Here is a 20,631-nt window from a genome sequence, read left to right as displayed (position 1 = left end):
TTTGGTGCCAGTGACAGGTGATTTTTACGTTTTAAGAGGCACCATTGCTTGCATAGCTTGAAAGTGATATGAGTGTTACTTATTATTATTACCAGCAGAGTCACTCACCTCACCCTCGAAAACCTTCATCCCACACTCACAATCCTTCCCCTTTCCATGCACCCTGCACACTCAAACCTTACCATGCACCCTACACACTCAAACTTCCCCCCTCATCACCCCCCCCCAAAGCCTCACCTTTCCCCTGCAAAACCTCCTCCCTCCCCCCAATCCTGCACCACCTCATTACACTGTTCAAATATATTGATGCTGTGGAATGAACACAAAGTTTACTTCTGGTGATCTTTAATAAGAATGATACAGTTCAGGTTGCATGGACGGGCCTTCATCGGGCCTGCAGAAGAAAAATGAGCAGAGAATGATGGGCAAGTACGTTTACAATGATGTGCAAGGGCTGTTCAATGGCAGGAGTTTGTAAAAGATGGAAAAAGTACTGAAACCCATCGACTCACACCTCGTAATAGATTACGTTCGTGACCTGTTGGGGGGAATTGAAGAACCAAGTCACAAACAAGACGTGTTTTAGTAACGGAATTGGTTTATTCATCAATTTAACAGATCAATGTCACGATCAAAGAGAAGGGCAAACCAACAGACATTGAACAACGAACAGACATTTTAAATCACATTTCAGGTAACTGACTCCGAAACTCCCTCGGACGTGGCAAAGTTTCATTCAAACACTCAGGCAGATCGAAATGCTATCTCTCACACACACACACACACACACACACACACACACACACACACACACACACACACACACACACACACACACACACACACACACACACACACACACACACACACACACACACACACACACACACACACACACACACACACACACACACACACACACCCTCTACATCGGTGAGCACGAGGGACCGCAGCCCTCAAGGGCTCGTGAGCAGTCCTCTGTGCATGTGTAAATTCACATCAGAACAGCGAGGAGTGGCCATAATGAGCAGGTACAATGTTTTTAATACTTTCACTCGAAAGGGTGATGCAATCCTCCCGACACGTCGTGTAAAACTCTAGTCGGTGCGCTGGTAATGAGTAATTACAGCCTGGCAGGTGTACCACAAACTCGTACTTCAAGTGTAAACAATTTGAATTAATTGGCTTTTTATTCCTGGTGGGCGAGACAGAAGCATTCTCCAGAAGGTTAGACGCACACGTGACAATGTTAGGTTATCGTTGTGTGTGTTACAAAACGAAGACCAAGGTGCAATAGCATGGCATGCGGACGCTGCTCACACCTTTGGTGTGTTCAGTTACCAAGCAGCTTGCCGTTCCTTATCAACGGTTTCCAATGGAGTGCTTGCTTGAGCGCTGAAGTCACTGAGCGAGTACTCTACAAGAAACTTGGTAACTATACACACCGCCGACGTTCTACGAGTACACGCATACGGCATTGCACGACAATGTCGTTACGATCGAGGTGAAGGTTCCTTTATGGCAGTGGTCCCCAACCTTTTGATCCCACGGGCCGCATTCACTACTCCCAAGGATGTTGGGAGGCAGAAAAAAATTGATTCATTTTATTGAGTTTTATTGATGCAAATTGATTTGATTCCTTCCGACGATAAGTGGCAGTGGCCGGCAGCGGCATTGTGTAAGGCTTTTCAGGTCACGGTGCCGGCCGGCAGTGGCATTGTGTAAACCCCTTTAAAATTGCTACATGGAAATGTGTTTTGATTGGAAAGTCCTCGCGGGCCGCAGTATAGGGGTCCGCGGGCCGCAGGTTGGGGACTAATGCTTTATGGTACCCGACCGGACCGAACATCTGGTCAACAAGTTCGTGCCGTGCTTGCAGGATCCACGTGCGCAGAAATCACGTCCGAACTTCAACCGGACCCTGAAACATCCGTCCGAGAGTCCTATCCGAACAGCCGGGTTGACATTACGTGCACGCTGTATGACGTCGTCATTGCGAGACCATTCACACAGAAATATCATCATTGCATTTGTAGGCTACGGTGATAAATAGGCCACCAAAATAAAAGGCTATCCCATGCAGCAACACTCAGGATTGGGCGGCAGGTGAATCCTCTTCTTTAACTTTGACATTCCATCAGAGCAACACGCCCGAAATCAACAGGACAGGGTCGGCATTGGCCAATCACATCGCATGAATGGACACGAAGACGTCAGAGCGACACACCCAAAATAAACCAAATAGGGTCAGCATTGTCCATGGCCAATCACATCGCATGAATGCGGTCACGAGCACGAACATAGGCCAAAGAAACTTCGTTGTTCACAAAATGAGGAAATGTAAATGAATGTTTTGTTGGTTGGGGGTATGAACAGTACAATGTGAAGTTTAGTGTAAATGAATGGTACAATGTGAAAGATTTCAATCATTTCCCCACACATGCTCACCGAGGAAACTCTCCAATGAGATTTCATCAACATAGAGTTCTACAGGACGTATTGGGAGCCGTTTGTTTGTACATTCAGAGTACAATCATAAAAAAAAAGTTAATGAAAGTCAAATAATTTGGTAAAACAACAACAAATGGTTTGTGATGAAAGAAAGCAAATAAAGAAAACTTGGAGATAAAGAAAGACACATACAGTTTCTCTTTGTTTGTGTATTCTTCTGCACTGCGTTTGTCTATGTTGTGAAATGGTCAAAACTATCCAAATACTCAAGAACGGCCTGGTAGCAGAAGTTGTACTGTTCCTGTGAAAAGGAAACATGAGGATGGGAAGTGGAAACAAAGAAACATGTGAGAGGAGAGAGTGGAAGAGGAAAAGTTGGCAATAACAACAATAACTTGCAACACAAGCACATCCTTTGATGGGCCTGATGGCCTCCTCATGCATAGAAGTTCCTTATAAAGGAACACATATGGTATTTAAGAGGGAGGAGGGAGGAAACTTTTATTTCAAACTGGCAGTGGTGCCCGACATTGCCACGCAACGGTACTTCCTCCCGCCCCTTCCCCTCCCCTCCTCCCCCTGCCTCCTCCCAGTCCACCCCACCCCTCCAAACTCCCACCCCCCTTCCCCTGATTAGTGGAGGTTGATGTTGGGGCTTCCCACACTGGGGACATGTTCAGTGCAAAAATGCAAGTTATCTCCACAGCTGACTTGTAACACCCTCTGTTACCATCACAACACGACACACATTAACAGAGAATTTTTGTCTTCCTTCCCTCCAGAACCCCCACGACTGCAGAGAAAACCAAGAAGCTCATGTACACCACAAGGTCGAACTTTGTCCATGTGCCACGTTTGGGGACAATTCACCCAGTCGTTTTGCCATGATTGGTGTACACACACACACACACACACACACACACACACACACACACACACACACACACACACACACACACACACACACACACACACACACACACACACACACACACACACACACACACACACACACACACACACACATTTATTAGATTGTCTACGTGTGCCATGTTCACCGGTGTGAGAAACTATGGAGTTCACCGTTGCTACAATTTCATTTTCTCACACATCAGAATCCTGAAGGACAGCAGGATGGTTCGTTCATCAACATGCTCACCATCTAATCTGGGTTCACGTCCTACTTGTTGTATCGTAAGGTACTCCAAGAATGAGGAATTAAATATTCTCCAACGGTTTTATTCGACCAAACATAGGAACGTACCAAGCTTTTGAACTGCACACCTCCTGTCATCTCACCCCGAACTCCTTCTCTCCTCATCGCCCCCTTGAGCGTCCAGTCTATGCACAACACCACATACCTCTCTTTCTTTAACCACATGCATACCGTATCTCAGTGGACAACAATAATATCAATTAACTCGAAGTAGACATGTAGTAATTGCCACAGCATGGATTAACCATAAAACAAGTGGTAATAAACTTGGCAACAGTTTAAACTAGCTTCTTTTTCCTATTCTCAAAGGACTTTACATTACTTCATCACATAATCTTGAGTCTAGACTGGAGGTCTGCAAGTACTGGCATCCCAGCCGACCGGCACAGATTCTGACGTGTCTTGTGCTGGTGGTGCGGTGATGTCAAGGAGTGGTAGCTCGGAATCATCTCTTGCTTTCCTTTGACAGGCAGATGCTAAATGAGACGCATCCCAGATCCGTTCGTCGGACAGTTTGTACGTGTGAGATCCTCTTTGCTCCATAACTTGGAGAGGCGCTGAAAATTTGGATTGTCCTCTTCGGAGGATGCCAGGTTTCCTCACTCTCCGACTCGGACGAAGGAACCACATTCAAAGTTCACATCCTTTGCTCCACAGTGTTTGTCAGTGTACACCTTTTGCCTGTTCTGTTTCTATTGTACTCTGAGTGCCGTGTCTTTGTGTGACGGTGTGCTGGGCTTTGGCATCTGCAAACCAGATACACGTAGCTTGGTGTGCATCTCTCTCCCATGAAGCAGTTCAGCAGGTGTTCGCTGTATCGTGGCATGTCGAGTTGCCCAGTATGTTTGAAGAAAGTCCGTTGTAAACGTTTTCCAGTCTTTCCCCTCAATGTTAGCAATGAGCAAGCTTTCCTGTAAGCTTCTATTGAATCGCTCAATTTCCCCATTCGCTTGCAGGTAGTACACTGCTGACTTCCTGTGGATAATGTCTGCTTTCAGAAAGGTTTCAAATTCCTGAGATGTGAATTGTGAACCATTGTCAGATATTAACTCTTTTGGGTTACCTTCTCTGCGAAAGAGAGTCGACAGGAACTTGATCACTGTAGTGATCCAGATCAAGACGTTCAAGACGATCCAGATCAAGATCCCATCCTCGTCGCCAACTGTGGTGTACGAGGTGCAGTGGAACACGAGAAGCAAGAGTGTTAGCAGCAACTCCGCTTTATTGTGCGTCCCGATGTACATTCCTGCCACCCCTAGCAGGCGAGTCATGATATACGAAAACCCAATCACGTGATAGAGCACAGAAGTGACCTGGGAGACGAAGGGAATTTCTGGCCATTTGCTAAAGTAATCAATGAGAGTGATAGCGAAACGACAATCCAGTGGCACAGCGTCGAAGGGCCCCACTATGTCGATTGCCAATTTCTCCCAAGTGGCATCGGGATAAGGAACCGGTTGTCATGGTGATGCGTGTGTCACAGCTGTCTTGTCGTGCTGCTGGCAAGTAATGCAAGCCTTGATTGCGGACTCGACGTGCGCATCCATTCCCGGCAACCAGTACAGATCTCTTCACTGCTGCTTTGTCCTCATTATGCCCTGGTGCGTATCATGCGCAAGTTTGATGAAATGTGGCTGTAACACCTCCGGGACAAGATGGCGGTGAGTACCTCTCATCACGCAGTCCTCATTCATTTAGTGACAGTTCAGTTTGCAATCTGAAGTAAGGAAGGAGATTAGGATCCAGGCCTTTTGACGCTTCCGGCCAGCGCTTTGTAAACAATCCACGCAATTTTGTTTGAATGGGGCAGGGAATACAGGCAGTTTTGAATTCTTCAGCTGTCACCACAGTGAGGGTCGACGTGAGCACGACAACCTCAACATCATCCTCCAGACTGGGCTCTGAAGTAGGTAGTGGAAGGCGAGACAAGCAATCATCTGTAATGTTTTCAGAGCCAGGCTTGTATTGAATGTCATAATTAAATGACAGAAGCAGTGCGGACCATCTGACCACGCGCATTCCAGCTCTTCCCAATGCTTTCGTGGAAATCAGTGTAGTGAGAGGACTGTGATCAGTGCGTAAAGTGAAATGTCTACCCCAGAGATAAGTCCTCCACTTCTCTGTGGCCCACACACATCCAAGTGCTTCCTTTTCCCGCATGGAATATCTTCTTTCCGATTCAATCAGCGTTCGGGATACAAATGCGATAGTTTTCTCTGTTTTGTCAGCATGAATTTGCATCCAGACCGCTCCAAGGCCATAATCGGAGGTGTCAGTTGTCACTGTGGTGTGGAGCTCTGTATCAAAGAGAGCGAGAGCTGGACTAGTGACAATCAGTTCTTTAACCGAATCAAAACTTTGCCATGCTGTGACTGACCAGAAGAAGGTGGATGGTCCCTGCAGTAATTTTCTCAGGGGTTCAACGACCGATGCATAGTTAGGGATGAACTTAGCATACCATGACGTGAGCCCGAGGAAAGAGTGCAAGCTCTGCACGTCTTTCGGTGGGGGTGCTTCTGACACCGCAACAACATGAGCAGGGTCAGGTTTCAGTCCTGTGTGTGACACTACATGTCTAAAAATGACAGCTTTGTCTGTCTGAAGTGGCATTTTGAAAGTTCGGTTTCAGTCGAGCTGCATCGATGCGCTGTAGCACCGCTCTGAGGTGTTTGTCATGTTCTTCGGGAGTCCCTCCAAAAACAATTATATCGTCAAGGTAAGACTGAGCTCGGGATTGATTTTATTTTATTTTTTAATGGCAGACATCATTCTCTGAAATCAGCTTGGTGCTGAAGCAAGCCCATAAGGGATTCGCTCGTAGCGAAGGCAGTAAGGTCCCTGCTGTTCTAATGCATTACAACCTGGTGGTACGCACTTTGCAGATCCAATGTGGAGAAAAGTGTGCCGCCTCCGCAGCTCCACAAACATTTCCTCCATATGTGGAAGAGGATATCCATCAATCACCATCACTTTATTTGGTTCTCTTAAATCCACGCACAGACGAATCGCTCCATTTTTCTTAATCGTCACGACAATTTGGTGAAACCCACTCTGATGATTTGATTGGCTCAATTACATCCAGTTTAACGAGCTTTTTCAGTTCCTGTGAAACAGCATCTCTCACAAACAAAGGAAAACGACTCAGCTTTTGCTGGACGAGTCACAGTGGGTCGCATTTTAACGAGATGAATAAATCCCTTTACACAACCAAGGGTGCCGTCCATGCTGTCACCTGTAACATTGGTGACCGGGGTTTGATTTAAGTGCTTTGGGTGGTAGAAGTGATGTGAGTATTCAGTAGTTGCACGTCAGGTGCAGCAACCAGGTCTCTGCTTAGAATGGCAGTACCGCTCCGCATAATATAAAATTCCACGGGCAAACAGTAATTCTCGAAAGTTACATCCGCATGCAGGCAACCACGCACAGGTATCGGATTTCTCAGGTGGCTAACCAGGTGTAGTTTTGGCTCAGTCAGTGACACATTATTGAAACATTGCAGGTGGACAGATTCGCGAAGTATTGACGCTGCCGAGCCTGTATCTAACAGTAATTCAATGTCCATCAGCTCTCTCACGGCAGCAGTAACTTGTACATTGCACATTATCTTATCAACATCTCAAGCCCTATTGTCTACACTCAACACATTCACGTCAGGGACAGTCACTTCGTGAACCTGTTTGGAGCCCCGGCATACTTTAGCAAAGTGTCCTCTCTTTGCAGCTGTTGCACTGGGCGTCCTTTGCTGGGCATCCATGGTAGTTGGCTGTGTGATTTACAGATCCACATCTAAAACACGTTTTCCTTTGAGGCAGTTGAGGTCGCTCATCTGAAGTCCCTCTCACAGTGAGCTTAAAGGGTCTATTGCTACTCTGCAAATCCTGTGTCTGAACAGGGGATATGGCCAGTATGTCGCTGGCAGTGCCTTGGCCTATGATCTGAGCCTCTGCCGTTGCAGACTCAATCTGTCTAGCCATGGTTATAGCTTTCTGTAATGTCAGTTCCATTTCTAGTGGTAAACGTTCTCGAATGCGAGGTGAGTTTGTTTTCTCGACAAGCTGGTCCCGGATCATTTCATCTGCCAGCTCTCCAAACCTGCATGTGACAGTCATCTCCCTTAATGAAGCAATATATTGTTCTGTCGACTCGCCATTTTTATGACCATGTTGACGAAATTTATATGGTTCTGCCAAGAACTCTTGGGACAAAAAAGTTATTGAAGGCCATAAGTGCAGTCTCGTAGCTATTATCAGCTACCGTTAGTGTTTTAGCTTTATTTTTTAGCCGTATTGGCTTTATTATGCAACTCTGAGTATGCCAACTTTGTGGATGATGGTGAAAATACCACGTTGAAAAATTCTAAGTTCTGTTCATATTTTTGCGAACGTAACACTGTGATCCTCGATCAATAATGCCTCAACCAGGGCAATGATTTATGGGCAACTCAGATATGCTGGCCATCCTAACCTGGCATCTTCAAGGGGCTCAAACCCATATTGGCATAAAGTCAGCTGTGATGTCATCACCTCTGATCCCTTCCTTTGTCTTCGTTGGACACTGTCCATATATCACTCAAATGTTACGGGACATTTTATAAGGCACTATCCTTCAAAGTCAGTATTAGTTACCAAGTAACCATAGATTATTATGGTGCTCATGGTGGAACCATTACTCGGTGAGCTGGACAGACTCCTTGTATTGGTGCTTTGCTGACTGTTCGTGAGATAAGGGGAGAAATACGAAGGGCAGAAGGAATGCCAGAACAGAAGTTTACCTTACAATGTCAACAATCATATAGAAATGAACGGATAGATTCAAAACCTGTTTTTGTACAAGTCCTGGGCGCTGCGATCGCAGACAACGAACTGTACGATAGATGTCAATGAGACCCTCGTGTCTGAGGCGCTGAAGGAGGAGAGACAAGGCCAAAAACACTCCTGTCCGACCCACGCCATCACTAAAACGCAGACAGGGATGGACGCATCAGCTGGTGGAAAAATCTTTCACAAAACTTTATATGTACAAGTTGACAGAACACAGTACGAGTATGCCAATAATTAGAAATCCCACACAATTCTCGGATTTCTGATTTTGTTAGAGGCACTTCCTTGTGTTTAGTCTTTTTTCCATCCTCTCCTGTCTAGATTGCAGCCCCTCGCCAGGACTTGTTTTGCGTGGCAAATAAATGGAAGGATGTACCAAATGAAAGGTCGTTGATTGCAAATGAAAGGTCTAAATAGTCAAGTTGTAAATGTGTAAAGATCAAAGGTCTGAAAAGTTGTTAAGGTCAAATGGTCTAAAGGTATAAATTAAATGGTCTTAAAAGATCGAAGGGGTCTCAAGGGTCTAATTTAATGTCTGAAGGGGTCTACAGGGTCTTAAAATGTCAAAAGGTCAAAAGGGTCTACCAGGTATTAAAAGGTGTGAAGGTCTCAAGTGTAGAAAGAAGTTTAAGGGTCAAAGAGGATCTAAAGGGTGTAATGGAGCCTATTGGGTCTTCGGGGTTAAGGGGTTTACGTGGTCTTAAGGTTCTTGATGGGATGCTCTTCGAGGTCAATAGGGTCGTTAAGGTCCAAAGGGTCTTAGGGTTCTAATAGGTCGAAGGGGTCAAAAGGGTCTTAAATTTCTAGAGGGTCTTAAAGGGTCTTAGGAGTCTCAACCCTAACCCTACCGACATATTTTATGACCGAATCTTACCAACTGGGCACTTTTATGACCCCAACTCAGAAGTACTAAATTTCATTCAATCTGCTATTAAAGTTTCACATCAAAGAGGAAACATAAATATTTTGATTGGATGATCCATCCATCCATTGAGACTATACTCTGTGCAGAGCGTTGGTGCTACCTAAGCAGTCACCTGGGCCATTGGGCACAATACTGGACGGGTCGCCACTCCAACACAGGATACCAGTAAGCTGGCACTCATTTTGCCAACCTCGGAAGGATGACAGGCAGAGTCAACCCCACCTGGTATTAATTCAACAGCAAGTGGGATTTTGAACTTAGGATCCTATGATCCCAAGCCCACCACCCTTACCATGAAGCCAACACCAGGCTATATACTGGATGATGTTTTAGTGATAAAGTAAACAAACATGAGCTTAAAAATTTTTTTGAGGACTTTCTCGATACAAATACCATGTGAAGTAACCATATATGCCAAAAAAATGAACGATAAACAACTGGGGCCTTTATGGACCCCAGAAAGGATTTGCTTGTAACTCTGTGCAGCAAGGTGGGATCTTAAAACATCATATATATATTTATTACCGGCACATACATGTAAACAAACTAATAAAATATGATTACATTGTTAAAGTAATATAGAAATAACACATCAGAATGTAGGCCTGGGGTCCAAAAGGACCCCATTTGGTAGGATTACAGTTAAAGTGTTTTGAGGGTTTAAAGGGTCTTATTGTTCTAAAGGGTCGAATGTAGTTAATGCACACTCACGTTCTGTGCAGACAGACAGACAGACAGACAGACAGACAAGAAAGATGTCATGCATAGCATGATGCTTGCACAATCCGTAAAACAAATTTGAATTAAATTACAAAATACACAAATCCTCTTCAAATGTCAAGTCAAATGGATGAAAATTGACAATTTTAGAAATCACTACATCGACTTTTTGGCCTATGTTGACCTATGTTGACCTCAAAAATACTTGTTCGTTGAATTCAATGACCAAATGTGAAACTCCTCTTCAAATTTCAAGTCAATCGGATGAAAATTGAGGATTTTAGAAATCAGACAAATTTGTTGACCTTTTGACTTCAAAAACAACAGGCTTCTTGTTTTTGACGATATCTACCATGTGGTGAAGTTTTGTAAAGATCGGTTTGAAATTGTGACCAAGGCGATAAACGTAAAAACAAACAGAGACAGAATAAGGCACACAACCAACCAATAAACTTGAAAAATCTTCAATTCTCGCAAGTAACAAATGAACTCAAATGCAATACCCTCTCCTTTAGCGAGGGGGAACTAGAACGGCACCCGAGAGTGCAAATCTCCGCCAGGCTGAACAGTTTAGGTTTTGCATCTCACCAATGGGCCCGATCTGGATTCAGACCTCCAAAATCTAAGAAATCGGCTTATTCATGTCACCTAACCAACTCATCCACCAAGTTTTGTCATAATCCATCCACAACTTTTTGAGATATCATGCTATTTATCGTTTTTCACCCCATCTCTCAACGGTGAAGAATTACTTCAGAGATTAAAAAGTTATCGTGTCCTCATCCAGATTCGGAACCTCACCAAAATCGAATCAATTGTCCTCGTCACACACCCAATCTGTCCACCGAGTTTTGAAATAATCTCTCCACAACGTTTTGAAATATCATTCTGTATATCGTTTTTCACCCAATTCTCTCAATCACTTTAGAAAATTATATTATTTGGATCTGGATCCGGATTTTCACTGGAACGAAATTTTTCATCAATAATGCAAATGGAAAGTATGTGAGATTGACCTAATTTTTAAGGTCATGACCTAATTGTAGATATTTTAACATTTTTCACAACTCAACTAAGGTTTGTCTGATCAGAATGAAACTGCCCTCTCCAAAAAGCCTAGTCCAAGGCAGATTTACGATTTATTTACATCATCACCTTCCGGGTTTTTTGACCTTGACCTAATTTTAATGTCATTAACCCCAATTATAGACATTAACATTTCTCACTGTCACTCCACTGAGGTTTGTCTGATCATAACTAAATTGCCCTTTCTCGATAGCCGAGAGCAAGGAGCATTTACAGTTAATTCATATCATACCCCTCTGGGTTAAAGGTCAAGGCCAAATGGTAGTCTGAGAAAAAACAAACAAACTCGCTTTCTGTCATCGCTCAATTTTGTCATTGCAGAATCTCAGACTGCTTGGCCTTCCAAGATGTTCTTGCATAATAAGTGTACCTTCACTGAAATTGTGCACCTGATATTTTATTGGTGTCCTGACCTACTTTTTTGCGATTGTGATCTAATTTTGAAAAAACACCTTTTTGATTACAATTGAAATAATTTTCCTCCGATTTTCATGATGTTGAGTTTTATGGATACATTGTAGATGGGGCCATATTTCCTTAATTTACATTCTATGCCTAAATGTTGAATGAAGGTCAAGGTCATATGGTGGTCCAAGAATTAAAAAGAATCAAAAAAAAATCATTGGATCATGGACCATGAGTAGGTCATGGTTGATTGCCAAATGTGAGCCGGGTGAGGCTTACCTTAAGCAATCGCTTTGTGATCGCAGCTATCTCATAGATTTTGTCATTTCCCAATTGTTTCTCACAATACAAAACATAATACTGAACTATTGCGCCAATGATAGGTTCACAATACACATCAAAATCCATATTTGACCCTCTTTTCCACTCTCAACAACATCTCAAAACATTAGATTCTCATCAATGTCACACATAACTCCAACAAAAAATATTTAATAAGAATGAAAAAGAAAGACAAAAAGCATGTCGGCATCATATCAGAGTGATAAACAATTTGAGAAAACACAAGAAAACGTGACATGTTACATTAACCAACATGAACACAACGTGCTTTGTACTGTCTCACCTGCAATGCACTGTGATTGGCCCATCCTGTCCAAATTGTTCTTTTGTTTTATGCACCTGACCAATGAAATCTACAAACTCCTCCCCTGAGGGTGGGACACCCACTGGTGGCCAATCGGAAAAGTGGAATTGTCGCACCGTGCGAGCCTGCCCATCCTGCAAACACAACAATTATAAATTCTAACGGCACTCGGTAGAGCACATACCTCCGCCAGGCTGAACAGTTTATGTTTCGTATCCCAGTGATAGGGTGGATCTGAATCCGGACCTGAACCAAAATCGAATCGGCTTGTTCTTGTCACCGAACCAACTTGTTCATTTAGTTTTGTCATAACTCATCCACAACCTTTTGAAATATCATGCTATATACCGATTTGCCCCATTTCTCAATGGTGAAGAACAACTTCAGTTTTTTTTTTGTAATTCTAGGATTCGGATCCGGATCTTCACCAAAATCTAATAATTTCATCCTTGTCACACACCCAACCTGTCCACCAAATTTCGTCTGAATCCATCCATAACTTTTTGCAATGCCCTGTTCACAGACAGACAAACATACAGACAGGAGTAAAAACACAAATCTGAAGACGACGATGGTTCACGAGCGGTATTTGACGATGTAGATTGTTTCAGAAGTCAAGGATGAGACAATGTGATAATGTTTGATCAAGTTATAAAAATGATCAACATGATATGGTACGAGTGACGGGTTATTAGCTGCAAAATGTCGAAAACCCGGTTTCGTTCAACAACTTTCAAAATTTTGTCCTTTGCATAACCTTTAAAGGACACAAAACAATGTTGTGGAAATTAAAATAAGGAAACAGGATACGTGCTACAGCTTATTGGAGTTAGTTCGTCGAAGAAGGTCGAAAACCCGGTTTGATTCCCACAACTTTGAAAATTTGACCTTTGTGAACTTTAAAGGTCAAAGGTCAAGGATTATGACCTTTGGTGCAAAAATTCCTCTGGAACATTCCAGGAACAATATAACGTCATATAGGCTATATGGCATTTCGCACTCCTCGGATTATCCAGACTTTGATGAAATCAGCGTAAAAACAAACTTGAAGGGGGCGCTACGGGCAAGGTGTTCGAGATAGAGCAAAATGGTTTCAAGACTTTAGGTGGGGAATGACCTCAAGATTACGCATAAAAAATATTGTCATCCTAGCTCTCAAAGTTTGGGCGGTCGTATGATTTTTTTGTCAAAATTCGCAATTTTCTAAGTTTGTGACCTTGACCTTGGGACGAAAATGAAAAATCGAGCTCTGTGGGGCTATGCAGGTGCCATTGGGCTAATCAAATACTGAAACCCCTGCCAGATTCGACAAACTCCCAAGGAGAAGATGTAACTTGAAATCGGCTACCTCCTAAAAACACGTTTTTTGGGCGTGGCTCCGCCCATAATGGGCGCACCATGCCCATTCTCAGGAAAACACAACTAGATCATGATATAAACCTCCCACCCAAATTTTATCAGGATCGGATCAAAACCCACGGAGCTATGCTCGGGACAGACAGACAGACAGACAGACACCCATAACGAATATAGTGGTCACTTACTGACTCGTGAACCAATGATCAATTGGCTAATAGTATACCAAAACCACCAGTTCCATCCGAATCTGTAACTTTTTGAAAATTAATTCATCAAAAATGAGTAATTAATCGATTAATTGATTCATCAATAAATCAAAAATACCCTTTTATCGCCAAATCGCTTGTTCACCGTCATGTCCAAATTATCAGTTTCCGAGCTCAAAAGGTGCTTGAGATGTTGCCCAGATAAGCAGTAAAATAAATAAGTGATTAATAAATCGATGATCATAAAATAATTCATCAATTAATTGATTAATCAAAAAATAAAATACACTGTTTTTGCCAAAGCACATCTTCACTTTTGTCCCCAAATTTCAGCTTCCCAGCTTAAAGGATGGCTGAGATATTGCCAGGACAAACAAACAAACAAGAAAGAAAGAAAACAAGAAAAATAAAAACAGTAAAAACTGAGTACTCCCTTCCTTCGGCACCCGGCGATGACATCATGCATCACCTGGATATAGAATTGGGAAGTAGTGGTGTACAATATACAAGAGTGAGATAAGAGACAGAAAAAACCCAACTATAATCAGGGATCATAAGTGGAAGAAGAAGAATTAGAAAGGACTTTCCATAATAGGAGTGATGGGAAGAAGAATGAAAGCAATCGACGTACCCTGGCATCTGTAACCTTGAATTCACGAAGGACGTACTGTGGCATACTGTACTCTGCCATTGGATCGACCACAAAGTACTGAAAGTAAGCAGAGCGATCGACTGGCCAGTAGCAATGGCTCATTTCCTGGCATGAACAACAAGTTACAAAACACCTGTGAAACCTGCACCAACAGTGAGGTGACTCGCAAAGGTGAATACAGTACATGCAGAAAAAAATAGCGAAGTGGTTCGTTTGTGCCCAAGGACAATAGGGTTGTTAAAATAAGATGACTGGGTGCTGGCAGTGAAGGTGTGTTGGTCATGGTGGGGTTCTGGTCATGAAGGTGAGTGTTGGTAATGGTTGGGTTCTGGTCGGGAAGGTGATGGTGGATAATGGTTGGGTGCTGTTCATGAAGGTGAGTGTTGGTAATGGTTGGGTTCTGGTAGGGAAGGTGAGGGTGGATAATGGTTGGGTGCTGTTCATGAAGGTGAGTGTTGATAATGGTTGGGTGCTGTTAGTGAAGGTGAGTGTTGATAATGGTTGGGTGCTGTTAGTGAAGGTGAGTGTTGATAATGGTTGGGTGCTGTTAGTGAAGGTGAGTGTTGATAATGGTTTGGTGCTGTTAGTGTAGGTGAGTGTTGATATGGTTGGGTGCTGTTGGTGAAGGTGAGTGTTGATAATGGTTGGGTGCTGTTAGTGAAGGTGAGTGTTGATAATGGTTGGGTGCTGTTGGTGAAGGTGAGTGTTGATAATGGTTGGGTGCTGTTCGTGAAGGTGAGTGTTGTTTGTGGTTGGATTCTGGTAGTGAAGGTGAGTGTTGTTAATGGCTGGGTGCTGTTCGTGAAGGTGAGTGTTGATAATGGTTGGGTGCTGTTGGTGAAGGTGAGTGTTGATAATGGTTGGGTGCTGTTCGTGAAGGTGAGTGTTGATAATGGTTGGGTGCTGTTCGTGAAGGTGAGTGTTGATAATGGTTGGGTGCTGTTAGTGAAGGTGAGTGTTGATAATGGTTGGGTGCTGTTGGTGAAGGTGAGTGTTGATAATGGTTGGGTGCTGTTCGTGAAGGTGAGTGTTGTTTGTGGTTGGGTTCTGGTAGTGAAGGTGAGTGTTGTTAATGGCTGGGTTCTGATAGTGAAAGTGAGTGTTGATAATGGTTGGGTGCTGTTGGTGAAGGTGAGTGTTGATAATGGTTGGGTGCTGTTCGTGTAGGTGAGTGTTGATAATGGTTGGGTGCTGTTGGTGAAGGTGAGTGTTGATAATGGTTGGGTGCTGTTTGTGAAGGTGGGTGTTGATAATGGTTGGGTGCTGTTGGTGAAGGTGAGTGTTGATAATGGTTGGGTGCTGTTCGTGAAGGTGAGTGTTGATAATGGTTGGGTGCTGTTCGTGAAGGTGAGTATTGATAATGGTTGGGTGCTGTTCGTGAAGGTGAGTGTTGATAATGGTTGGGTGCTGTTGGTGAAGGTGAGTGTTGATAATGGTTGGGTGCTGTTGGTGAAGTTGAGTGTTGATAATGGTTGGGTGCTGTTGGTGAAGGTGAGTGTTGATAATGGTGGGTGCTGTTCGTGAAGGTGAGTGTTGATAATGGTTGGGTGCTGTTCGTGAAGGTGAGTGTTGATAATGGTTGGGTGCTGTTCGTGAAGGTGAATGTTAATAATGGTTGGGTGCTGTTCGTGAAGGTGAGTGTTGATAATGGTTGGGTGCTGTTGGTGAAGGTGAGTGTTGATAATGGTTGGGTGCTGTGCGTGAAGGTGAGTGTTGATAATGGTTGGGTGCTGTTCGTGAAGGTGAGTGTTGATAATGGCTGGGTGCTGTTCGTGAAGGTGAGTGTTGATAATGGTTGGGTGCTGTTGGTGAAGGTGAGTGTTGATAATGGTTAGGAGCTGTTCGGGAAGGTGAGTGTTGATAATGGGTGGGTGCTGGTGGGGAAGGGGAGTGTTGATAATCGTTGGGTGCTGTTCGTGAAGGCGAGTGTTGATAATGATTGGGTGCTGTTCATGAAGGTGAGTGTTGATAATGGTTGGGTGCTGTTGGTGAAGGTGAGTGTTGATAATGGATGGGTGCTGCTCGTGCAGATGAGTGTTGACAATGGTTGTGTGCTGTTCGTGATAGTGAGGGCTGATAAAGGTTGGGTGCTGTTCGTGAAGGTGAGTGTTGTTTGAGGTTGGGTTCTGGTATTGAAGGTGAGTGTTGTTAATGGCTGGGTTCTGATAGTGAAGGTAAGTGTTGATAATGGTTGTGTTCTGGTGGTGGAGGTGAGTGTTGATAATGGTTGGGTGCTGATCGTGAATGTGAGTGTTGATAATGGTTGGGTGCTGTTAGTGAATGTGAGTGTTGATAATGGCTGGGTTCTGGTATTGAAGGTGAGTGTTGATAATGGCTGGGTTCTGATAGTGAAGGTAAGTGTTGATAATGGTTGTGTTCTGGTGGTGAATGTGAGTGTTGATAATGGTTGTGTTCTGGTGGTGAATGTGAGTGTTGATAATGGTTGGGTGCTGTTCGTGAAGGTGAGTGTTGATAATGGTTGGGTGCTGTTCATGAAGGTGAGTGTTGATAATGGCTGGGTGCTGTTCGTGAAGGTGAGTGTTGATAATGGTTGGGTGCTGTTGGTGAAGGTGAGTGTTGATAATGGTTAGGTGCTGTTCGTGAAGGTGAGTGTTGATAATGGTTGGGTGCTGTTGGTGAAGGTGAGTGTTGATAATGGTTGGGTGCTGTTCGTGAAGGTGAGTGTTGATAATGGTTGGGTGCTGTTCATGAAGGTAGGTGTTGATAATGGTTGTGTTCTGGTGGTGAATGTGAGTGTTGATAATGGTTGGGAGCTGTTCGTGAAGGTGAGTGTTGATAATGGTTGGGTGCTGTTCGTGAAGGTGAGTGTTGATAATGGTTGGGTGCTGTTCGTGAAGGTGAGTGTTGTTTGTGGTTGGGTTCTGGTATTGAAGGTGAGTGTTGTTAATGGCTGGGTTCTGATAGTGAAGGTAAGTGTTGATAATGGTTGTGTTCTGGTGGTGGAGGTGAGTGTTGATAATGGTTGGGTGCTGATTGTGAATGTGAGTGTTGATAATGGTTGGGTGCTGTTAGTGAATGTGAGTGTTGATAATGGCTGGGTTCTGGTATTGAAGGTGAGTGTTGATAATGGCTGGGTTCTGATAGTGAAGGTAAGTGTTGATAATGGTTGTGTTCTGGTGGTGAATGTGAGTGTTCATAATGGTTGTGTTCTGGTGGTGAATGTGAGTGTTGATAATGGTTGGGTGCTGTTCGTGAAGGTGAGTGTTGATAATGGCTGGGTTCTGATAGTGAAGGTAAGTGTTGATAATGGTTGTGTTCTGGTGGTGGAGGTGAGTGTTGATAATGGTTGGGTGCTGTTCATGAAGGTGAGTGTTGATAATGGCTGGGTTCTGATAGTGAAGGTGAGTGTTGATAATGGCTGGGTTCTGATAGTGAAGGTAGGTGTTGATAATGGTTGTGTTCTGGTGGTGGAGGTGAGTGTTGATAATGGTTGGGTGCTGATCGTGAATGTGAGTGTTGATAATGGTTGGGTGATGTTAGTGAATGTGAGTGTTGATAATGGCTGGGTTCTGATAGTGAAGGTAAGTGTTGATAATGGTTGTGTTCTGGTGGTGAATGTGAGTGTTGATAATGGTTGTGTTCTGGTGGTGAATGTGAATGTTGATAATGGTTGGGTGCTGTTCGTGAAGGTGAGTGTTGATAATGGTTAGGAGCTGTTCGTGAAGGTGAGTGTTGTTTTTGGCTGGGTTCTGGTAGTGAAGGTGAGTGTTGTTAATGGCTGGGTACTGATAGTGAAGGTAAGTGTTGATAATGGTTGTGTTCTGGTGGTGAAGGTGAGTGTTGTTAGTGGTTGGATTCTGGAAGTGAAGAATAGTGTTGATAATGGTTATATACTGGTATTTGTTTAAAGCATGTTAATGATGAAAGAGTTCCCACCATGCCCAGTTCCCTGAGCTGTGACAGCATCACAATGATTGTAGAGCCCGTCTCCCACAACATCCTCCAAAAATCATCCACAGTGTCTGCAAGAGGGCCTTGTGTGGCGATGTATGCTTTTTGATGTCTGAAATTACAAGTACGATAAAAACTGCATTCACAGCCATGATTGTCTGAGGATATGTCATGAAAAGGGACAGAAGTACAAATGCAGAAAGTATGCAGGAACAACATTTTTTTTTTAAAGAGAAGATTATCATGTAATTAGAGGCCAAACAAAGGACAAAGCATGGTTCACACAGCCACGGAAGACCAAATTTCCATGAGTTTTCAGGGATAAAAAATAGCTCTGCAAAGCAGGCGTAACCCCTCAGCCCATGCATTGTAAAATGAAGCAGTGATATCACGATGATGCAGTCAGTTAGAGCACGTTGGACGTCATATCGAAAATCAATCAGACTTCAAGATGGCTACCGTGGCAGCTAGTGAAAATCGCAGCACGCCCATTTTCGAAATGAACCTTCCTCTACTCAACTCCAACACACACACACTGCAAAAATGCATCAAATCGGACAAGCCAAACTGTTCTCGAATTTGACGAAAAACCAATTTCAAGACGACTGCCATGGTGGCCACACTGAATATCGCAGCGCACCCATTTTCGAAAGGAACCTTCCTCTACTCAACCCCAACACACCCTGCAAAAATGCATTTAATCGGACAAGGCGTTCTCCTCGAAATCGACGGAAACCAATTTCAAGACGACTGCCGTGGAGGCCACATTGAAAATCGCAGCGCGCCCATTTTCAAAAGGAACCTTCCTGTACTCAACCCCAACATACCCTGCAAAAATGGATTTAATCGGACAAGGCGTTCTCCTCAAAATTGACGGAAACCAAAAGTTGACTGACGCCTGAACACCGAAGAATGAACTTTGACCTCTGTGACCTTGAAAAGTAGGTCAAATCAAAAACCCAGGTTATATATCATGTATCCTCATCAGATATACCTGTGATAAAAATTTGGCGATGATCCAGCCATTCGTTCAGGAGAAATAGCCATTTCTAGGTTTTCAGTTTTGGCCCCCTGGTGGCCTAGCTGAGAATCAAATTGCGCTCATTATCGAAAGGAACCTTCCCCTACCCAGCCCCAACAAACACTGCAAATATGGATTTCATCGGACAAGGCGTTCTCCTCGAAATCGACGGAAACCAATTTCAAGATGGCTGCCATAGAGGCCACATTGAAAATCGCAGCATGCCCATTTTCGAAAGGAACCTTCCTCTACTCAACCCCAACATACCCTGCAAAAATAGATTTAATCAGACAAGGCGTTCTCCTCAAAATTGACGGAAACCAAAAGTTGACAGACGCCCGGACAACCCCTGTGATGCCAATACCCCTTAGCCCAATTTGGGCTGAGGGGTAAAAAGTTGTTTTCCAGGACTTTTAATAAAAGTGTTTTCTGTAACTATTGACATTGGAATAAACCACAAAAATAACAATGAAATCTTATTACCTCCCCTACCAAAGCTGGACGAGGTTGTTTTCACCCCTGTTTGTTTGGCTGTCTGTGAGCAGGATATCTCAAAAAGTTGTGGACAAGTTGGGTGTGTGACAAGGACAAATTCATTTTATTTTGGGGAAGATCCAAACCTGGAAGATACTATGATTTAAAAAAAGTGATTCTTCACAATTGAGAGATGGGTCCAAAAACGATCAACTGTCGGAACCTGCTATTCGCGGACCCCAAGAATTCACGGGTCATAAAGTGTGACCTGCTTCGACATTCGCGTTTAAAAAAACAACAAAAAAAAAAACTTCAGGACTGGTGTCCCATATCCACATGGAAAATTAGAAATCACCCAACATCACAGCATTACATAAAAAGGTACAAAAACGGATCCACTTAACAACTACCAAATTAGCATACTGCACTTCCAATCATCAGCAAGGTCATGGAATCCATCGTCGCAGTTGACATAAAATAATTCCTTTTCTCCAACAACCTCATCTCACCTCATCAATTCGGATTCAAACCTGGTCACTCCACCTCGGACATGCTGCTTCGACCTTCCCAACAATGTTGGAGGCCTTCAATATCAGGCGTGAGATCGGGGCCGTCTCTGGACATATCTTGAGCTTTCGATACAGTCTGAAATCCTTTCTTGCTCTCCAAGCTATCTTCCAATGGAATCCAAGGCCAACTCCACTCTTGGATTGCTGACTTCCTCCACTCTCGTAGTCA

General features: G+C 43.7%; 1 protein-coding gene across 6 annotated transcripts in view; it reads right to left on the bottom strand.

Moving 5' to 3' along the window:
- Positions 1 to 328: 328 nt before the first annotated feature.
- Positions 329 to 20,631, bottom strand: part of LOC147016299 (receptor-type tyrosine-protein phosphatase S-like) — a 118,880-nt gene continuing 98,577 nt past the window's right edge. For 3 of the 6 annotated variants that reach the window (XM_085844902.1, XM_085844906.1, XM_085844908.1), the window contains 5 exons: positions 18,384 to 18,510; positions 14,466 to 14,591; positions 12,249 to 12,403; positions 8,486 to 8,621; positions 579 to 2,752 (listed from right to left, as the gene is read on the bottom strand). In XM_085844902.1, the coding sequence (XP_085701028.1) occupies positions 2,684 to 2,752; positions 8,486 to 8,621; positions 12,249 to 12,403; positions 14,466 to 14,591; positions 18,384 to 18,510 (613 nt within the window). In that variant the 3' untranslated portion in view covers positions 579 to 2,683. Of the gene's footprint in view, positions 539 to 578; positions 2,753 to 8,485; positions 8,622 to 12,248; positions 12,404 to 14,465; positions 14,592 to 18,383; positions 18,511 to 20,631 lie in introns of those variants that run through there. The other 3 variants (XM_085844904.1, XM_085844907.1, XM_085844905.1) reach the window with 3 other exon arrangements.

Source organism: Eptatretus burgeri, chromosome 11, assembly GCF_056783735.1.
Source record: "Eptatretus burgeri isolate ZD-2024b chromosome 11, Ebu_testis_v1, whole genome shotgun sequence".
In the NCBI taxonomy this organism is placed as follows: domain Eukaryota; kingdom Metazoa; phylum Chordata; class Myxini; order Myxiniformes; family Myxinidae; genus Eptatretus; species Eptatretus burgeri.
This window is presented reverse-complemented; position numbering and strand designations above follow the sequence as displayed.